This window comes from Globicephala melas, chromosome 5 (genome assembly GCF_963455315.2).
Source record: "Globicephala melas chromosome 5, mGloMel1.2, whole genome shotgun sequence".
Classification (NCBI taxonomy): Eukaryota; Metazoa; Chordata; class Mammalia; order Artiodactyla; family Delphinidae; genus Globicephala; species Globicephala melas.
This window is the reverse complement of record NC_083318.1, coordinates 36,597,559-36,614,376: the sequence shown is the minus strand read 5'-3', so window position 1 is coordinate 36,614,376 and position 16,818 is coordinate 36,597,559. Positions and strand designations below refer to the sequence as shown.

Sequence of the window (16,818 nt, the reverse complement as noted above, 5' to 3'; positions counted from 1 at the left end):
AACGCATTTGCTTCCAGTGGTCAAGTAGCATTGCGCTGCTGGAAGACTAAGAAGGTTTAGGATTTCCTGCAGAAGGTCCCTTTCCTTTCCATGCCTCCCCAGCCAACACCGTTGGTTGAAGAGACCAGGTACTGGGCAAGGTGAGATGAAGTGAGAGGGAGCGCTGGAGATGCTCTAACTGGACATTCGAGGCAGATCATTCTTTGTCATGGGGCCATCCTGTTCATTGTAGGATGTTTAGCAGCATCCTTGGCCTCTAATCACTAGATGCCAGTAGCATCCCTTCCAGTGTGACGACCAAAAATGTCTCCGGATGTCAGCAGATGTCCCCACTGGAACCGTGGCTGGAAACCACTGCTCTAAACTGGCAAGGGGATGATGGATAAGAGTAGAGAGGTGGGATTAGGGAGCATTGTGAGGGAGCAGGTAGGGATGAGAGAGTGACAACAATGAGTGTCTCTGGGACTGTTAAGTCCATGGCCAAGTGCAAAAAATGGAAATGCAGCAATGGATCATCAGGGGGCACTTGTCCTGGCACAGGACATCAAACTCCAGACTCCTTATGATTATCACAAACTCAGGTGACCTATTGGGGCAACTCCTCCCACTGAATCCCAGCTTCTGGCACAGGGCTGGATGCATAGTAGAAGCCTACTGGGTGTTTGTTGGTGTGTGCATGAGCTCATATTTGTGAAGTAGTCCCTGAGGCCATTCACCAGCATCTCTTTTATTAAGAAAGCTCACCTGTGAGCATGACGCCCAGACCACTTTGCTGTTGCCCCATGTAGCAGTGCTTTAACGGAATTGGACTTGGATGCATTCAGTCTATCTTGAGGAACATCATACAAAAACCCCGTTAAACTTGCAACTCTGTTCAAAGCTATTTTAGATAGCTCACTGATCACCACGTTACAGAATGTCATCTTTATAAGAATCTAGTGGGAGAGAGTTCCCTCTGGCTTTTGCACCAGCAATAAACAATGAAACATAAAAATAAACAATTGATTTGTTTTTTCACTTTGACCCTTGAATCATGAAGCTGGTCGTGATTCTCACTTTGCTCTCGTTGCTGGGAAGGTTAGAAATGCATTGATGGCCTACTTCAGGCAAGCAGGCAAGTTCTTTGGGCATTTTTGCCTGCAACCATTTTCTTGTATTCCTTTATTATTCTTTGACTTGGTCTGTGGCTTACTTATTTTTAATTGTACTTTGTTATATGTATTTTGCAAGTCACTTTTAGTCCGTTTTGGAATAAGGTAGGAAATTAATACATTTTTTTAAAAACCCAAAGGATGTTGGATTCTTCATGTTGGCCTACGTCAATGTCCAGGCCAGGACTGATGCCATCCCAGCTCCTGACCTTCTTTGATCTTGCATATTGAGCCTAATTATCTAGATTTCTCCATGGTCAGCATTACTGCAATCAAGTGCAGGTTTTTCATTTGTGATCTCCATCATTTCCATGACAATATGCACCGGCATCATGAGAACATAATTATAATTCCAGTCCAATAAGAAGCAAAAGAGGCAATGGCACAGAGCTGTGGAACGGCACAAAACTACAGAGAGATCAATGCAAGGTCATTCTCTGTTCTCCGATAATAACATTGAGTCTCCTGGAGAATGTAGGGTCCATGGCCCAGGGTGACGATGGATCTGCAGCGAGAAAAATCCATAATCTGAGTTATTGCCTAAATTATCGTTATCTTTGCATTTGGGATTTTCTCTTTAGAATTCATTCTGGTCTGCAAGTTTCTCCCCTGAAAATTCATGTTGCTCCTCCAAAAAGTTCTGATGGAATACTGAATGAGATTCCCTTTGACAGTTTAGCTGTGAATTGAGGGTGCAAGAACTCACTGGTCATTAACACAGCGTTTCAATAGTCCATCAACTATTAGAATACAAGCTGAGCGTCTGTAGGAGCGTATTACAGCTGATTCCTGTCATTTCTTTCTGAGCATCTAAACCCTTATCTCCAGTAGCAAATACGTGGAAAGATGCATCAGATGACTCTTTCAATTCCAAGTGACAGAAACACAGTGTTAAGTAGCTTAAATCAAAAAGTACAGTCATTGCCCATGTAAATAGGAAGTTCAGGGACAGACCGCTCTTCCGCCCAGGCTGGAGCCCTCACCTCCAGCAGGGCCTCTCTCTGTTTTCAGCCCTTCAGCCCTGGTTGACTCTCTGCAGCTTCACTCTACAGATGGGTCTTATCTTCATTTTGGACCACAGGATCTAGACAGCCTCAGTTACAGCTTCTAGCCGAGCACACCTAGAGCAAGGTCCTAATCCACACACTGACCCCAGGAGCACTCTGAGGGGGCCTGATGAACCAACACCAGAGGGGCCAGAGGACTCTGAGGGGGCCAGAGGACGCGCGTAAACTTTCTAGTCACGTTGTCATCTTTTGTTGAGGGGGGAACAGGAATCATCAGACGGCTGCAGCAGGTGTGCCTTAAGTGAGGGGGGAGAGTCCCAGGTGAATCGTAAGTGGGGGAATGGAGGGCGTTTTGACACCAGACTTGCTACAAGCAAATGATGTCTCTTGTACACTTCTTTTTTTTTTTTTTTTTAAAGAAGATGTTGGGGGTAGGAGTTTATTAATTAATTAATTAATTTTGGCTGTGTTGGGTTTTCGTTTCTGTGCGAGGGCTATCTCTAGTTGAGGCAAGAGGGGGCCGCTCTTCATCGCGGTGCGCGGGCCTTTCACTATGGCGGCCTCTCTTGTCATGGAGCACAGGCTCCAGACGCGCAGGCTCAGTAGTTGTGGCTCACGGGCCCAGTTGCTCCGCGGCATGTGGGATCCTCCCAGACCAGGGCTCGAACCCGTGTCCCCTGCATTGGCAGGCAGATTCGCAACCACTGCGCCACCAGGGAAGCCCCACTCTTCTTGAACATAGACAAAACAAAATCACTTCATCATACAAAGCCAGTATTACCATGATACCAAAACAGGGTCAGGACAAAGGTAGGAAAATATAGGCCAGTGTCACTTGGAACGTTTGATGCAAAAATCCTAAATGAATAAACCTGAACCCAGTAAAAAAAAAAAAAATATATATATATGTATATGTATATATACATATACATATATATATAGTATATGTTATATATAATATACTTATATATTTATTATACATTATATTATATATATTATATGTTATAAATTAAAATATATATTATAAATATATACTTATATATTTATTTATTATTATATATGTTATATATAATACACAGATACACATATATATGTATATAGATATACATATATATATGTGTGTTTATCAAGTAAGGTTTAGACTAGAAATGCAAAGACAGTTTAATGTAAAAAAAAATAAAATAAAACCTTTGAACCCATCCGATAAAAAATTCTTAGCAGTCTAGAAAGCAACTTTCTTAACTGGATAAATGATATCCATCAAATATCTACAGCAAACAATTTACTTAATGGAGAAACAGTTTACTAAATTCCAGAACAAGATAAAAATGCCCAGCATCACCTCTTATAATCAATGTTTTACTGGAGGTCCTGGGTAGTAAAATAAAACAAGAAAAAGTAAACAGCATAAGGATCGCAAGAGTATAAACATGGGAGTTTTTTGTAGAATACATAATCATCTTCATATAATAAGTGGAAAAAATATATGAAAGGTATTAGAACTAATAACTAAGATGTCAGCCAAGCTGCTAGATTTAAGATAAACATTAGCAATTCCGGAGTGTATTTTCCCCTAGCAATGACCATTTAGTGCACCTTACTTTAAAAGATTATCTTCACAATAGCAATAAAATTTATTTTAAAATATCAGAATATTTTAAAATATCAGAACTCTGCTCAATGTTATGTGGCAGCCTGGATGGGAAGGGAGTCTGGGGGAGAATGGGTACATGTACGTGTATGGCTGAGTCGCTTTGCTGTGCACCTGAAACTATCACGACGTTGTTAATCAGCTATGCTCCAATATAGAATAAAAAGTTAAAGTCATAAAAAAATGCATACATGCCAGGTCCTTAAGTATAAAATTATAAAATTTAATTGACAAACATAAAAAGAAGACCAGAATAAATAGATATTTCATGTTCATGGAAAGGTTGGAAAGTTCCAGCATCGTAAAAATGCTAATCCTCTTTAATTTGTAAATTAAACATAATTCCAACAAAAGTCAGAGTTTTTCAAGAAACAAGATACATTTATTTTAAAATTCCCATGAAAGAGAAAAGGTTAATACAGATGGCTATGACCATGTTGAAAGACAGATTGAAGCGTGGCTTTTACAGAGTTCGCTAAAGAGGCCCTTGGTTACCTGCTCCATGCTCCAGCGTGTCAAGTGCATCTTTGTTTGATTCTCTCCATCCTCGCATGGGCCCAGATAGTCCACCCAGAAAAAATAGTGTCTGGAAAAGGCCAGTGCCTCCAGGCTGGGAGCCTACCTTGGGCAAGGCTCCTGGGCAAGCTTTATTTTTTAACCTCTTCTCGAGCATCCAACTCCTGCAGTGCATCAATTGGGGCAGTGATCACGCACTAGACAGCTTATACTTGTCCTGAAGCAAATATAAAGTCCAGCTGGTGCCCTCCAGGTGGCCCTGGGCACCCCCACAAGCCCCTGGACCACCTCTTTCCTGACTGGGCAGGCAGCCACTGCTCCAGCCCTGAAGTGAGCCTGAAAGAGAATGGAAGAGGCTGGTCTGCATCATCACCCTTGGGTTGTCAGTGGCTAAGATGCTGAAACTGGGGGGATGGGAGGTGCTGTCCCCAAGACCCTACAGAGTCCTGGACTCCCAGCACCAGAAGGTTCATGCTGTCCTTCTGTCTGGGTCACAGTCCCTGTGTGTCCCAGACCCAGGGTACCCTTCATCTGCAAAGACCTTTCCACCCACCTCAGTTGCTGGAGAGCTGACTTCCTCCCTCCACATGCCCACTGCATCCCAGAGAGATTTCTAGAGCCCCTGTCCCCCTGCATGACCACTGACTGTTGACTTAGCCCTTCTCTCCTAGGGGACTGTGTGCCCCTTCAGAATGAGGACAATTACTTTGTCCCAGTGTCCCCAGCACACCACCCAATGCCTGTCACAGGACAGGTACTCTGTAAACATCTGGTAAATTTACAGTTAGGGGTCACAATATATCACCCCCCTCCTCCTTGCTTTGATCCCGACCCGTATAAACAGCAGGTGAGACATACAAGGAGAACTGTGACACTCGGGCAGCCATTTCTTCTGTCTCTGGATCCCAGTCTCTGTAATACAGGGTGGGTGGGGCTAGATGGCATTTAAGGTTCCTTCCACCCCTGGAATCCCTCATCCCGTAAGCACATGGTCTGTCACCTCTCCTGTGGCCGAGTCGGGCTCCCTCCTCAGGGCTGCATGCCCAGGTCAGGGAAACACAGCAAGTACATGTTACAGCAGCATCTCAGCAGTGTGTGGTTGTAAGAGCTCGATGGGAGTGGGGGTTCTGAGTCTTATTTTCACGCTGACGGTGGCTCACTGAGGCCCTTCTTCCCTCTTCTGTCGAACGAGGGGAATGGCCTGGGTGGCCCAGGTCTAATAGTCGAGGATCTGAGACACAGATCTAAGCCTCCAAGGCAACATCCTGTCATTCTGTGATGCCCTTATTACAGTTCATGGTTCTGTATGGAACGTGATGACATTTTATGACGTGATTCTAGTGTACAATTGTTTAACGCCGTTCTCAGGGTTTTTATGTTGGTGCTTCAGCCCTTAAAAGGCCTAAGTGCAACTTCTGTTGCTTTGGGGGAAAAATACACTCAAAATCTTAGTGGCTCAAAATACAACCATCTCATTATCTCACGTTCTGTAAGTTGACTGGGCTTATCGGGGCGGCTCTTCTGCTCCATGTGATGTCAGCTGGGACTGCAGCAGAATATCCAAATTCCCAAGGTGGTTCACTCTCACGGCTACTGGTTGGCGCGGGCTGTCACTGAGTGCTCAGCTGGGGCTCTTGAACAGAGCGCCTTTGTTTTCCTTCTCATGGCCTCTCCATAGGGCTTAGGCTCTGGCCAGGTTCTGAGAAGCAACGTGAGTAGAAACCGCCAGTTCCTTTAAAGCCTGGATGTGTCTTACCAGAGCATCACTGCCTTCAAGGGCTGCAGAAACAAGATCCTTGTGGGGAGCAGCATGTGTGGGTAGGACAGGGGAATGAGTGGAGAAGAGGCTGCAGCTTTGGAGACCAGCTACTTAAGTCCCGACAACATCTAATTAAAACATATACTAAAAACAAAGTAACCTGTTGGAGTCCAGTGTTGGTTCAAGTGCCATTTGTCAGCCAGAGGACTGGTGCTCTGTCATAGAACACTGTAACTTGGGCAGCATCAGTGCCTCTCTCTGAGCCTCAGTTTGCTCTTCTGTAAAATGGGGGCATCGGTCTTGAGGGCATTGGAGTCATCTCCATCCCTAACTTTCTCTGCCCCTCGGTGCTCCTAGGTACTCCTTCCAGGACGAGGAGGACATGTTCATGGTGGTGGACCTGCTGCTGGGAGGGGATCTACGTTATCACCTGCAACAGAATGTACATTTCACAGAGGGGGCCGTGAAGCTCTACATCTGCGAGCTGGCCCTGGCCCTGGAGTATCTGCAGAGGTATCACATCATCCACAGGTAACCAGGCTGCTGGAGGGATGCTGGGGGGTGGGGTGTGATGGGAGGAGTCTGCAGCCATCGAGAGTATTTTCTCACTGACATTCTTTAGAAGTGGCAGCACATGGAGATCATAAAAAGCAGAACAGCTTTATTGCTTTTACCTTCTCTACCTACTCCCTTGTCACGTGCATCGAGGTGGAACACTCCCACTGCCTGTGTAACCTCCTCTCTTGGTACCCCACTGCTTAGAGACGTGGCTGGTGGTCGGCCTTTGCTTCTCCATTCTGGTGTGTCTTTGGGAGGCTGGAATGTTCTGTCCCTCTAGCATCAGGTTAGAAGAGTCACAGTGGCATGAGATGGGAATGTGAGGGATTCTCCTCTATTCCTTTCCTTACTTTGAAATCAGTGCTGTGTATCATGGAGGATTTCTTCCTCTTGGGAAGCTTCAGTGCTGGCTCTGGGCTTTGGATATAAGCTCTGAGTTTCTGCTGCTTCCTCAGGGCCTTTGCTTCTCCCTGCCTGTGCACAGCACCACCACATCCAACCTGGTGAGCAAGGCAAGTTTGACTGCAGAGGCAGGAGGCCAGCGAGAGGCTTCAGAAAGCAATGGTTTGGGCTTCCCTGGTGGTGTAGTGGTTGAGAGTCCACCTGCTGATTCAGGGGACACGGGTTCGTGCCCCGGTCCAGGAGGATCTCACATGCCGCGGGGTGGCTGGGCCCATGAGCCATGGCCGCTGAGCCTGCGCGTCCGGAGCCTGTGCTCCGCAACGGGAGAGGCCACAACAGTGAGAGGCCCGCATACCGCAAAAAAAAAAAAAAAAAAAAAAAAAAAAAAGAAAGAAAGCAATGGTTTCATTAATAAAGTCCTATCTCTGACCACAGAGGAGGGGGCCAGCGTGAGTAGCTCCAAATCTGTTCACCCATCGTCTTGCACTGTGCCTAGTGGGTCTTCTTCTAACTTATACAGTTTTGGAGGACTTGGGAAAGACAAGAACTTGAGCTTGAGAGTAAAGACGGTAGATGAAGCACACACACGTGCACACACACACGTGCACACACACACTTACAGTTTCTCCTTTCTAAAGTCTCCATAAAGTGACAGTAAGGAGGGTTTGAAAAATGGCAAATTCACAAGGATGGGGAAAACTAAAGAGGAGACTATAGCAAAACATGGTGGGGAGGGGGATTAGAAAGAAGATGGAGTAGTAAATGGCTTAGGATGCCAGAAACTGAAGTTTGAGTTGTCCCTGGGAAGAACCATGAATTGATAGGCACTAAAGAATCCCCCGCAAGGCTCAGGAATGGGGAGTCATCAGTATAGATGGAAGGTGGAAGAAGGGGTAAAAGAGAGGCTAAAATGAGGTTCATTGTTTGAAAGCCTTTTAAGATGTACTGAGAACCCCCAATCTGCTTACCCATCCTGAATAACTGGATGGCTGTCCCTTCCTCTTCCAAGCAGAAGACTGAAGGTTTGTTCCCTCAGGAGAGTAAAATAGAGAGTGTCTGGACTGAAAGACATCAAGCCTCTTGAGTTGGGATATGGTACTGAAAATAGCACCACTACGTAGACATATCCATACCAGATGCTCAGATAACACACGCTCCCCACTTCCAGCTGGGCTCAGGCCTTCCTCCTCCTGAATGGACACCTGAATGATTTCAGTGGGGGTTTGGCTGAGCCAAGAGGAAAGAGATTTAGACATCAGAAGTTCCCCAAGACCCTTGGAGTGTAGTTCAGGGTCAGCAAGCCCTGCTCATTTGTTATAAGCTCCCAACTAAGTTAGTGACAGCTAAAGATTATCAGACATCCAGAGAAATCTTCTAACATGAAGAGTGAGAGCCACGCAGTCAAATGGAAAAAGAAAAAAAGCTTGGAATAAACAGAGACTCTGCCAGGACAAGACACTATCAAAAGAGCTATGATCAGTATTTTCAGCGGGATGAAAAGAGTTTTGCAATCGTAAAATAAGAAGTACTATGTGTATTTAAAATTCAAAGGACAAACATCAGATCAGAGCTCTTATAAATTAAAAATATTAATGTAGAAATGAAAAATTCAAAAGATAAAGGTGTTAGAAGATAAAGCTTGAAGATATCCTGTGCACAGTAGAAATAAAAAGACAAAAAGAAAATATAAGAAAATTAGAGGACCAGTACAGTAAGTTCAGTATCAGAGAGAGAGAGAAGGAAGGAAGAGGGAGAGAGAGACAGAAAGGAAGGAAGGAAGGAAGGAAGGGAGGGAGAGAGGGAGGGAGGGAGGGAGGGAAGAAAGAAAAGTGAGAAAACAGAAACATAGGGGAAGAAATCATCAATGAAATAAAGAAAATCTCCTGGACCTGAAATATATGAATTTCCAGACTGAAGGGTCCATCAAGGATACAGTGACTAGAAACAGACATACATCAAAACAAACTTTGGATCCAATAAGCTTGCACTGTAAACAATAGTTTGGGATTATCAAACACCAGAAGGCAGTGGAAACATGCTGATCAATCAGATGTGAGATGTATGTTTTTTCAAGGTCTCAAAAAATATACCTTTTCTCAAGTAGCTATTAGAAAATGACATGGACTCCACTAAACTGAATGACTAAATCAAGGAGGAACAAATGGAATACGGAAAGCTGGAGCTCCAGCAAAGAAGAGAGAGGCAAAGGAAATCTTCCGGATGATGGGTGGGTCAAGGATGTCAGCTGTGCCTGCGGTGTAGACCATGACCAGTTCTGATTGGAGTCAGATCAGAAGTCCCTGGGAGAGACTTCTTCAGGAAGAGCAAGCTGATAGAATTCCTAAGACATCTGGCTGCCTTGAGATATTTATTTATTTGGCAAAGAATCTGAAGTTGAATAAATGAGAAGTTCAGGGAAAAAACTCAGCAATAAATAGAAGATAATTTTTAACTCCAGGGAATGAAAGTGTTGGACAGGACATTGCATATCATACAATTTACTACATGAATCATCTCTGCGTAGCATGCTTAATCATAATCACCTAACCCCTAAAAATTGACCTAACCAAAAATACAATAATACCGCATTAGGGGAAGTGAGGAAATGGGAAGATGAATGTGTCTTGTGGGGACACACGAAGGAAAGACTGCTACATACTCATCTTCCATAGTGGGAAGCCAGCAGATAGAGCCGGAAATTGAAAAGTCAAGGAGTCCTGTACATCAGTCATTTCAAGATAAGGAGCTAAATACCAAAATTATAGCCTGGGAGAGATAAATGGACGGAGAGGGAGAAATCAAGGAGAAAGTGATAGGGATTGTCGCTATATTGTAACAAAACTTTCAGCACAATTTGATTCTTGGAACTATTCCTCTGTATCATTTTGACACAAATAGTAACAAATGTAACAAAATGCAAATGAAGACGAGGAAGGAGGGAGAGGAGAGGTAGAAAGAGGAGGAAGGGGGAAGGAGGAGGAAGTGTAGTAGTCCCAGTCGTAACAGTAGTAGTAGTAATAGTAGCAGCAGCAGCCCTGGTCGAACAGGAGTAAAGGGACTGTTCAGTGTGATGCAGCATATTTACTGAGGTCCATTGTTCATTCACACAGTCATTGACTAGCTTTTGCCCGCAGGCATTCCGGCTGTGGAATCTGGGTTTATAAGCACTGTGCTATATTTGTTAAGGAAGGTCACCCTATACCAGAGTAGCCTCTGTGGGCTGGCTGGGCTTCTTTGAAGGCAATGAAAGGAGCGAGTTCTTTACCAACCTATTGTACAAGTGTCATTCACCCAGTATCACAGTCCTTCCTCCGCTAGTGTGTAATAGATGATCTATTTGCCTGCATCCCCCCACACACTGAGTCATGTGGACCTTGGTGAGACAGATGCCAACATCCCAGAGCAGAGCTGACGGTAGACCAGGCGGAAAATGGAGCTGTCACATAAGAGCATGGTGGTTCGGAACCATTTCATTGTATTTCAACAAATGTTTTTATGTTGCTCTATGTGGGGTCATCTGCCCTCAGATTCCAGATCTACCTGAGAGAAAAGGAGCTATCCAACAATGTAAGGAAATTTTTAACAATCCACTAAAAGTAAATGGAATTACCTTACCATTTCTAAACTTACAGACTTGACAGAAATTTCAGTCAGGGTTTTTTTCCCCCTCCCATATGGTAAATGGAATTACCTTACCATTTCTAAACTTACAGACTTGGCAGAAATTTGAGTCAGGGTTTTTTTCCCCCCTCCCATATGGTTCAATAAATCTCTTTTTCATCGTGTATGTATGTACAGACTTGAAATTATGTGTGTCTGTACACATTGTGCATAGGGATATAAGATAATGTTGTGCAATGTTTTGTATTCATTCAACAGCTGAATATGTAAGTCCCCTACTGCATATGTACAAGGCACTGTCAATGCCATATTTTATACAGACTGATGAATGTTGCTTCTTTCCAAGTAGCCACACTTGCAAGTGGCAGAATCATTCCACAAATGCAAGCCTGAGTTGAATTGCCAAGAATTTCTATCTTCCATCTTGATGGACTTGGACGTGTGACTTAGCTTTATGGACTTCCATTTCCTAATCTGTAAAATGGGCCTGATGACACCTACTTCACAAATTCCATGAGATGCAAATTCCATGAGAAAAAGTTCATAAAGGATTTAACTGTGCCTGGGACCTTTTAGGTGCCTCATTCCTCTTTCTTTCATCTGAGGGAATTGATTTTGAAACCAGGTGTTCATTTATACTTAGTGGTGACAGATCTCCATCCTTTGAGGATGATGTAGATCTGTAGAAAATAAAAGGTATTTCAGAGTATAACCCAGTGAGCTTGAAAGTGCATAAGCAGGAAAACACCATTGTGGGTTCAAAATAAATCATTGTCTTAAAACAATTAGAAGTTTTACTTTTTAGAGCACTTGAGTTGGCCCTTCGTTCTTTCAAAACACTCTAGGCCAAGAAGTGTGCCAGCCCCGGGAAGAAAATGGTGGGTGGGACCCTTTGCCTGCACCTGCGCAGATTCCCTGGGCGGAAGAGACAACCACTCTAGGGGCCAAATTACTGCAGTCCGAGGGGGAGAGGGGACCCAGGACAGGACACCACACAGTGGCGGGCGGAACCTCTGAGGAGGGCACCCAGCCCAGACTGAGGTGGGGGGCAGAGCAGGGGACACAGAGGAGGCTGGCAAGGCTTCCTCTGGGACACGCAAATATGATTTGTGGGACAAATAGGCATTAGCCCAGAGAAGAGGAACGCTGGAGGCACTGGGCAGACAGGCTCCTACTGAGAGGCCTGGGTGGGCAGAGGCTGAGCTGGTCAGCTCGGCAGGGAGCACTTCCTGAGGCTCCGGCTGGTGTCAGTCATTGATGGGTTGAAGCTTGGGAGTGATGTGGTCCAACTGGTAATCGAGAATGACGTTCACCGAAGGCACCTCCCCGGGGGTGCTCTTCAGCCAGAGCTGGTTACTGGACTAGCTACCCAGAAGGGCCAGGTCATGCAGAAGAGCAGATGACTAACAACAGTGACAGTGAATCAAGTTTGTTAAGCTCCTGTGTGTCAGCACTACCTTAAACTATATATATATATACACACACACACACACACACACACGCATGTGTTTGTGTGTGTTTACATATGTGTGTGCATATATATGCATATGTGTGTATATTCATATACATACAAATATCTCATTTAATTCTCACATCAATCAAATGGGCTAGGTACTAGGATTATCCTAATTTTTCAGAGCAATTGGGTGATTTGCACTCTGGCACACAGCTGGCAGGTCATGGAACCAGGTTTCAAACCAAGACACTCTGACCCCAGATCCCATGCTGATGAGCACATGCTATCCTGGCTTTCTGCATTGAACTGTTTATAAAACCCTTATATGAGTGAGGGTGCTTGCACATCTGAACATAAAAATATGCATGGATGGATCTCATCGACTCCTCCCAAGCGCCCCTGAGGAAGGCTCTTCCAGCAGTGCCCATGAAGCAAGAGAGGATTCTGGTGGTGATGCCCCTAGCCTGAGGTCACCCCTGACTCACTGCCCGGCACAGAGGAAGTGCTCCATAACTACGTATTGAATCAATGAAGAAATACTAAAGAAAGAAATGAAAGACACGCCTTACTTGAAATTACTTGAAAATACAAGTTCAAATTCAATAAGTCACTACCCAAATCTTGCAGTGCTTCCTGTAACTTTTCTGCCCAAATATCCCTTGATATCTGAGGAGTCAGCCTTTTGAAAATTTCTGGTGGGGCCCAAAGTAGCCATGCACAAGCATGAAATTCCTTTGAAATCTCATGTTTGATGTTAAAAATTTCTCCAAGTTCCACTGCAATATGTAATCATAATTCTTTTGATACATAAAGTAGTGCTTTGAAGAACTACATCTCATCACAAAAATAAAGGAAATGAACAATAAAGGCTTCTTGGAGTCTCCTTGGTCAGTGGCAGGTGCTGTTGCATTATCTATCAATTTGGGAGAAATGAGCAGATTTGAAGAGAGCTCATGGTTCAGGTGAGGTTCACGGCACCAGTAATTCTCTCCCTTGTCTTTTATTTTTAGATCCAATCCACTCGTAAATACGAGCCCGTAAACAGCAAGCTTGTTCACTGTTTTGAACAGAGCAGTGATCTAAATGCTAATCAAAGTGGGTTTGGGGCAACATTTTCAAACTCCTTTTGAAGAAAACTTTTCACCAGTGAGGTTACTTCTACCAAACTGTGGTCTAAAAATTCCTGAAAGTCCTAGGGCAGTGTCCTTTACTCCCTTAGGAAAATCTCTCGATGAAGTCTGATTATTTATATAGTGCATTTTATTTTGCTTCCAGCCCTGAACCTGCATCACATGAAAATTAACTCACAGTCTCAAAGGTTTGTAATCCCAGTGGTCCTTCACTTCATCGGACTCACAGTCTTCCTTTCCAGGGCAGAAATCTCATCAGATACATGAGAAGCATCTCCAGCTTCACCTTGGAGTTGTTTTGTGTGTGTGTGTGTGGTACGCGGGCCTCTCACTGTTGTGGCCTCTCCCATTGCGGAGCACAGGCTCCGGGATGCACAGGCTCAGCGGCCATGGCTCACGGGCCCAGCCACTCCACGGCATGTGGGATCTTCCCGGACCGGGGCACGAACCCGTGTCCCCTGCATCAGCAGGTGGACTGTCAACCACTACGCCACCAGGGAAGCCTCTGGAGTTGTTTATTGAAAGTATTCAGCCTTGAGAAGATATCTGCTTAATGAGTCAAATATTTGTGAAGCCCTCTCTATCATTAAAGCTAATTATAAATTTTATTGAGGGCTTCTTTATGGGCTTTGTCAGAAACCTTTTTCTTTTCCTTTTTATCTTTAGGAAAAATAATAGTTCAATCCTGGAACACTAGCAAGCACCTTTCTTTAAACTAGCATTATCTTTGAGATGAACAAGCTTTTCAAAGCCACTTCTCAGTTCTACAAATTGTCTAGAAAATAAGTATACAAATGCTAAGTTATATAAAGTTTATCATTTTGTTACCGAGTTCAAGCGCATACTGCTCACCACACAACAGGCCAATAAATCAAGAGATGAGTTGTGGAGGCAAGGAAGAGTGACTTTATTAGGAAAACCAGCAGACCAAGAAGATGGTGGACTCGTGTCCCAAAGAACCATCTTGCCTGAGTTAGAATTCAGGCTTCTTTTACACTAAAAGGGGAGGGAATAAAGCCAAGCATTTCCTGGTTCTGGTCAGCCTCTGGAGGGGATGTGTTCATTTTCTCCTTGCTGCTGTCATTCATAGGTGGGCCTGGTCAGGATGTTTCCTGTGAGCTAAACAAAGGTATTTTAGCTTAATGCCCATTACCTGGGAGGCAGGGTTCCCAGAGATGGACCATTATGCATACTTTAACATCCCTTTAGTGAGTAACCTGTAGTAGAATACAAAGTTCTTCCCTATTACAATTTTTTGTCACTTTATTGAATAAACCGAGAAAATAAAGAAGTAAAAATTTTTTTTTGCTATGGGTTTTGTTAGCGTTAAGTCCAGGCCTCATTTTTTAATAGAGAGTATGTGTACGTGTTATAAAGTTCAAAAGATTAAAAAGTGTGCAAGTGAAAAATAATTCTCCCATTATTTTGAGGATTTTCACTTATTTACAGCATATGCTTCAAACTTCCACTTTGAATTCACCATTCCTATTCCCTGTGGACAACTTAATCTAAAAATATTAACAGGTAAAAAGTAAATGAAGCATGTGCATACGCACGCACACACACGAGATTTTTGGCATTGTGTGTCTTTGGGTGCGAATAGTATGAGAAGGAGATTACTCACTGGGGCAGGGCTTGGAACCGAGCTTTGTTCATATTTATGTACAGTAAGAATTTAAATGCAGTGGATCATCCCCATATTTGAAACCTGGGAATGGTAGGTAACAAAATAGAAATCATTGTTTGTAAGATGCTACACCCATGATGGAGATAAAAATTTGCTGAGCACTTTGCTTGTGCCAGGCTCTGTTTTAAGTACTTTGCAGGTATGATCTCACCTAATCCCAACACCAGCCAACAGAGGTGGGGCCCATTATCAGCCCCATTTTACAGGTGGGAACATTGAGTCTCATAGGGAATAAATAACTTGCCTGGGAGCAAACACTAAGTGGACGCCTCAAGTCACCAAGCTCTTACTGTCTCTATACTGATAATAATTGGCAGTCAAGTTCTCTCATCATATTTACACATAGAATCTTTCTATTACCCAGGCTTTTGTGAAGGAAAAATCATGTGACTGACTCTCAGGAAAAGGTGATACCTTTTGTTGTTGTGTTCACATACAAATATAGCTCTATTTTTTGTAGCAATATTCAACCTCCTCTGTCCCTGAAGCCCTTGGCATTGCCAAATGAGTTGCTCATTTTCTTGTGGGGCAGCACCAGTTTTCAGCTTGGGTTGTACGAACTGATGGGGCTAGCATTCCTGTCCTTACTTTGGAATGCTTGTGTGTTTATGATTTTTTTTTTCTTTTGGTAAATAGACTCACTTCCTTATGCTTGTGCCTCCTGAACTCTGGAAAGAGAAACTGTCTTAATTCTTGATAATCTGGCAACATGGCCTACATGCATTTCCCAGGGAGCTGTGTGCAGAGTGAGGTGGGGTGTTGGTTTTCAGTGGCCGAAATCAGTTTATTGGAAAATCAAATGCCTCTAAGCTGTAGGGACAGGGATTGTGCCAAGGGGTGAAATATGACCAGGCTGCTAATCCTATGTCATCTTTGGCAAAGGCTTGTCCCTCATGTAATGGCAGTGGAAGTGAACAATTTCCTAACCTGTGGCTTCAGTGGCTTTGGCTGAGTCTTCGCAGTAGCCTGCTGTCTCTGGCTCCCAGTTTGGGTCCCATTTGATGACCAGTGGAATTTGTAAACAAACAATCCCAACCTCTGACCACAGTGGTGGGACACAGGGAATGAGATTGTGAAGAGGAGAAACCAGACTTCGTACCTGACCGTAGGGGAGGGGTCAAGGGCATCTCCTGCATGTAGGCAGGGTCCTGGCCCACTGCTCCCATTGTAAGGAGTAGTGCTGAGAGTTCTGACATTGTGGTCCAGCCGCAGGAGACCTTAATAAGTCCATTACATCTCTGACTTGAGTCTGCTTCTCTGTTAACAAGAGGAGCGATCGCCAACAGAATGTCGTGATGCAGGTGGAGTGTCAGGCACACATGAAGTATTCAGCAAGTGTAGCTCCTTGTTTTCGGGAGCAAAGAGCAGGAAAGCACAGTGGTGAAAAACCTGGATTCTGCTAAGATAGAGGAGGCTTCCATGCTGTGAGCTCAGGCACAGCATCTGATTGCTCTGAAGCTCTGGTTTATCACCTGTAGACAAAAATGGTGGTGGACAGAAAAATGTCCTCCCCCAAAGATGTCCACATCCTAATTACTGAACCCTGTGAACATGTTATGTTCCATGGCAAAGGGGAATTAAGGGTGCCAGTGGATGAAGGTTGCTCATCTGCTGTCCCTGAGATGGAAAGATTGCCCTGGATTGTCCAGGTGGTCCAGTGGAATCACAAGGTTCTTTAAAAGTGGAAGAGCAGGCACAAGAAGAGGTCAGAGGGATGCAGTGTGAGAAGGACTCAACCCTCAATACATTCTTTTCTGGCCTTGATGATGGGGAAAGGGGCCATGAGCGAGGAAAGGCAGGCGGCCTCTAGAAGCTGGGAAAAGGAAGGAAACAGATTCTCCCCAAGAGCCTCCAGAAGGAAAGCAGCCCTGCTGAAACCT

General features: G+C 44.3%; 1 protein-coding gene across 3 annotated transcripts in view; it reads left to right on the top strand.

Moving 5' to 3' along the window:
- Positions 1-16,818, top strand: part of STK32B (serine/threonine kinase 32B) — a 347,207-nt gene that overhangs the window by 216,716 nt on the left and 113,673 nt on the right. For all 3 annotated transcript variants that reach the window (XM_030864190.2, XM_060298750.1, XM_060298751.1), the window contains one exon: positions 6,442-6,615. In XM_030864190.2, coding sequence (XP_030720050.1) covers positions 6,442-6,615 — 174 coding nt within the window. The remainder of the gene's footprint in view (positions 1-6,441; positions 6,616-16,818) is intronic.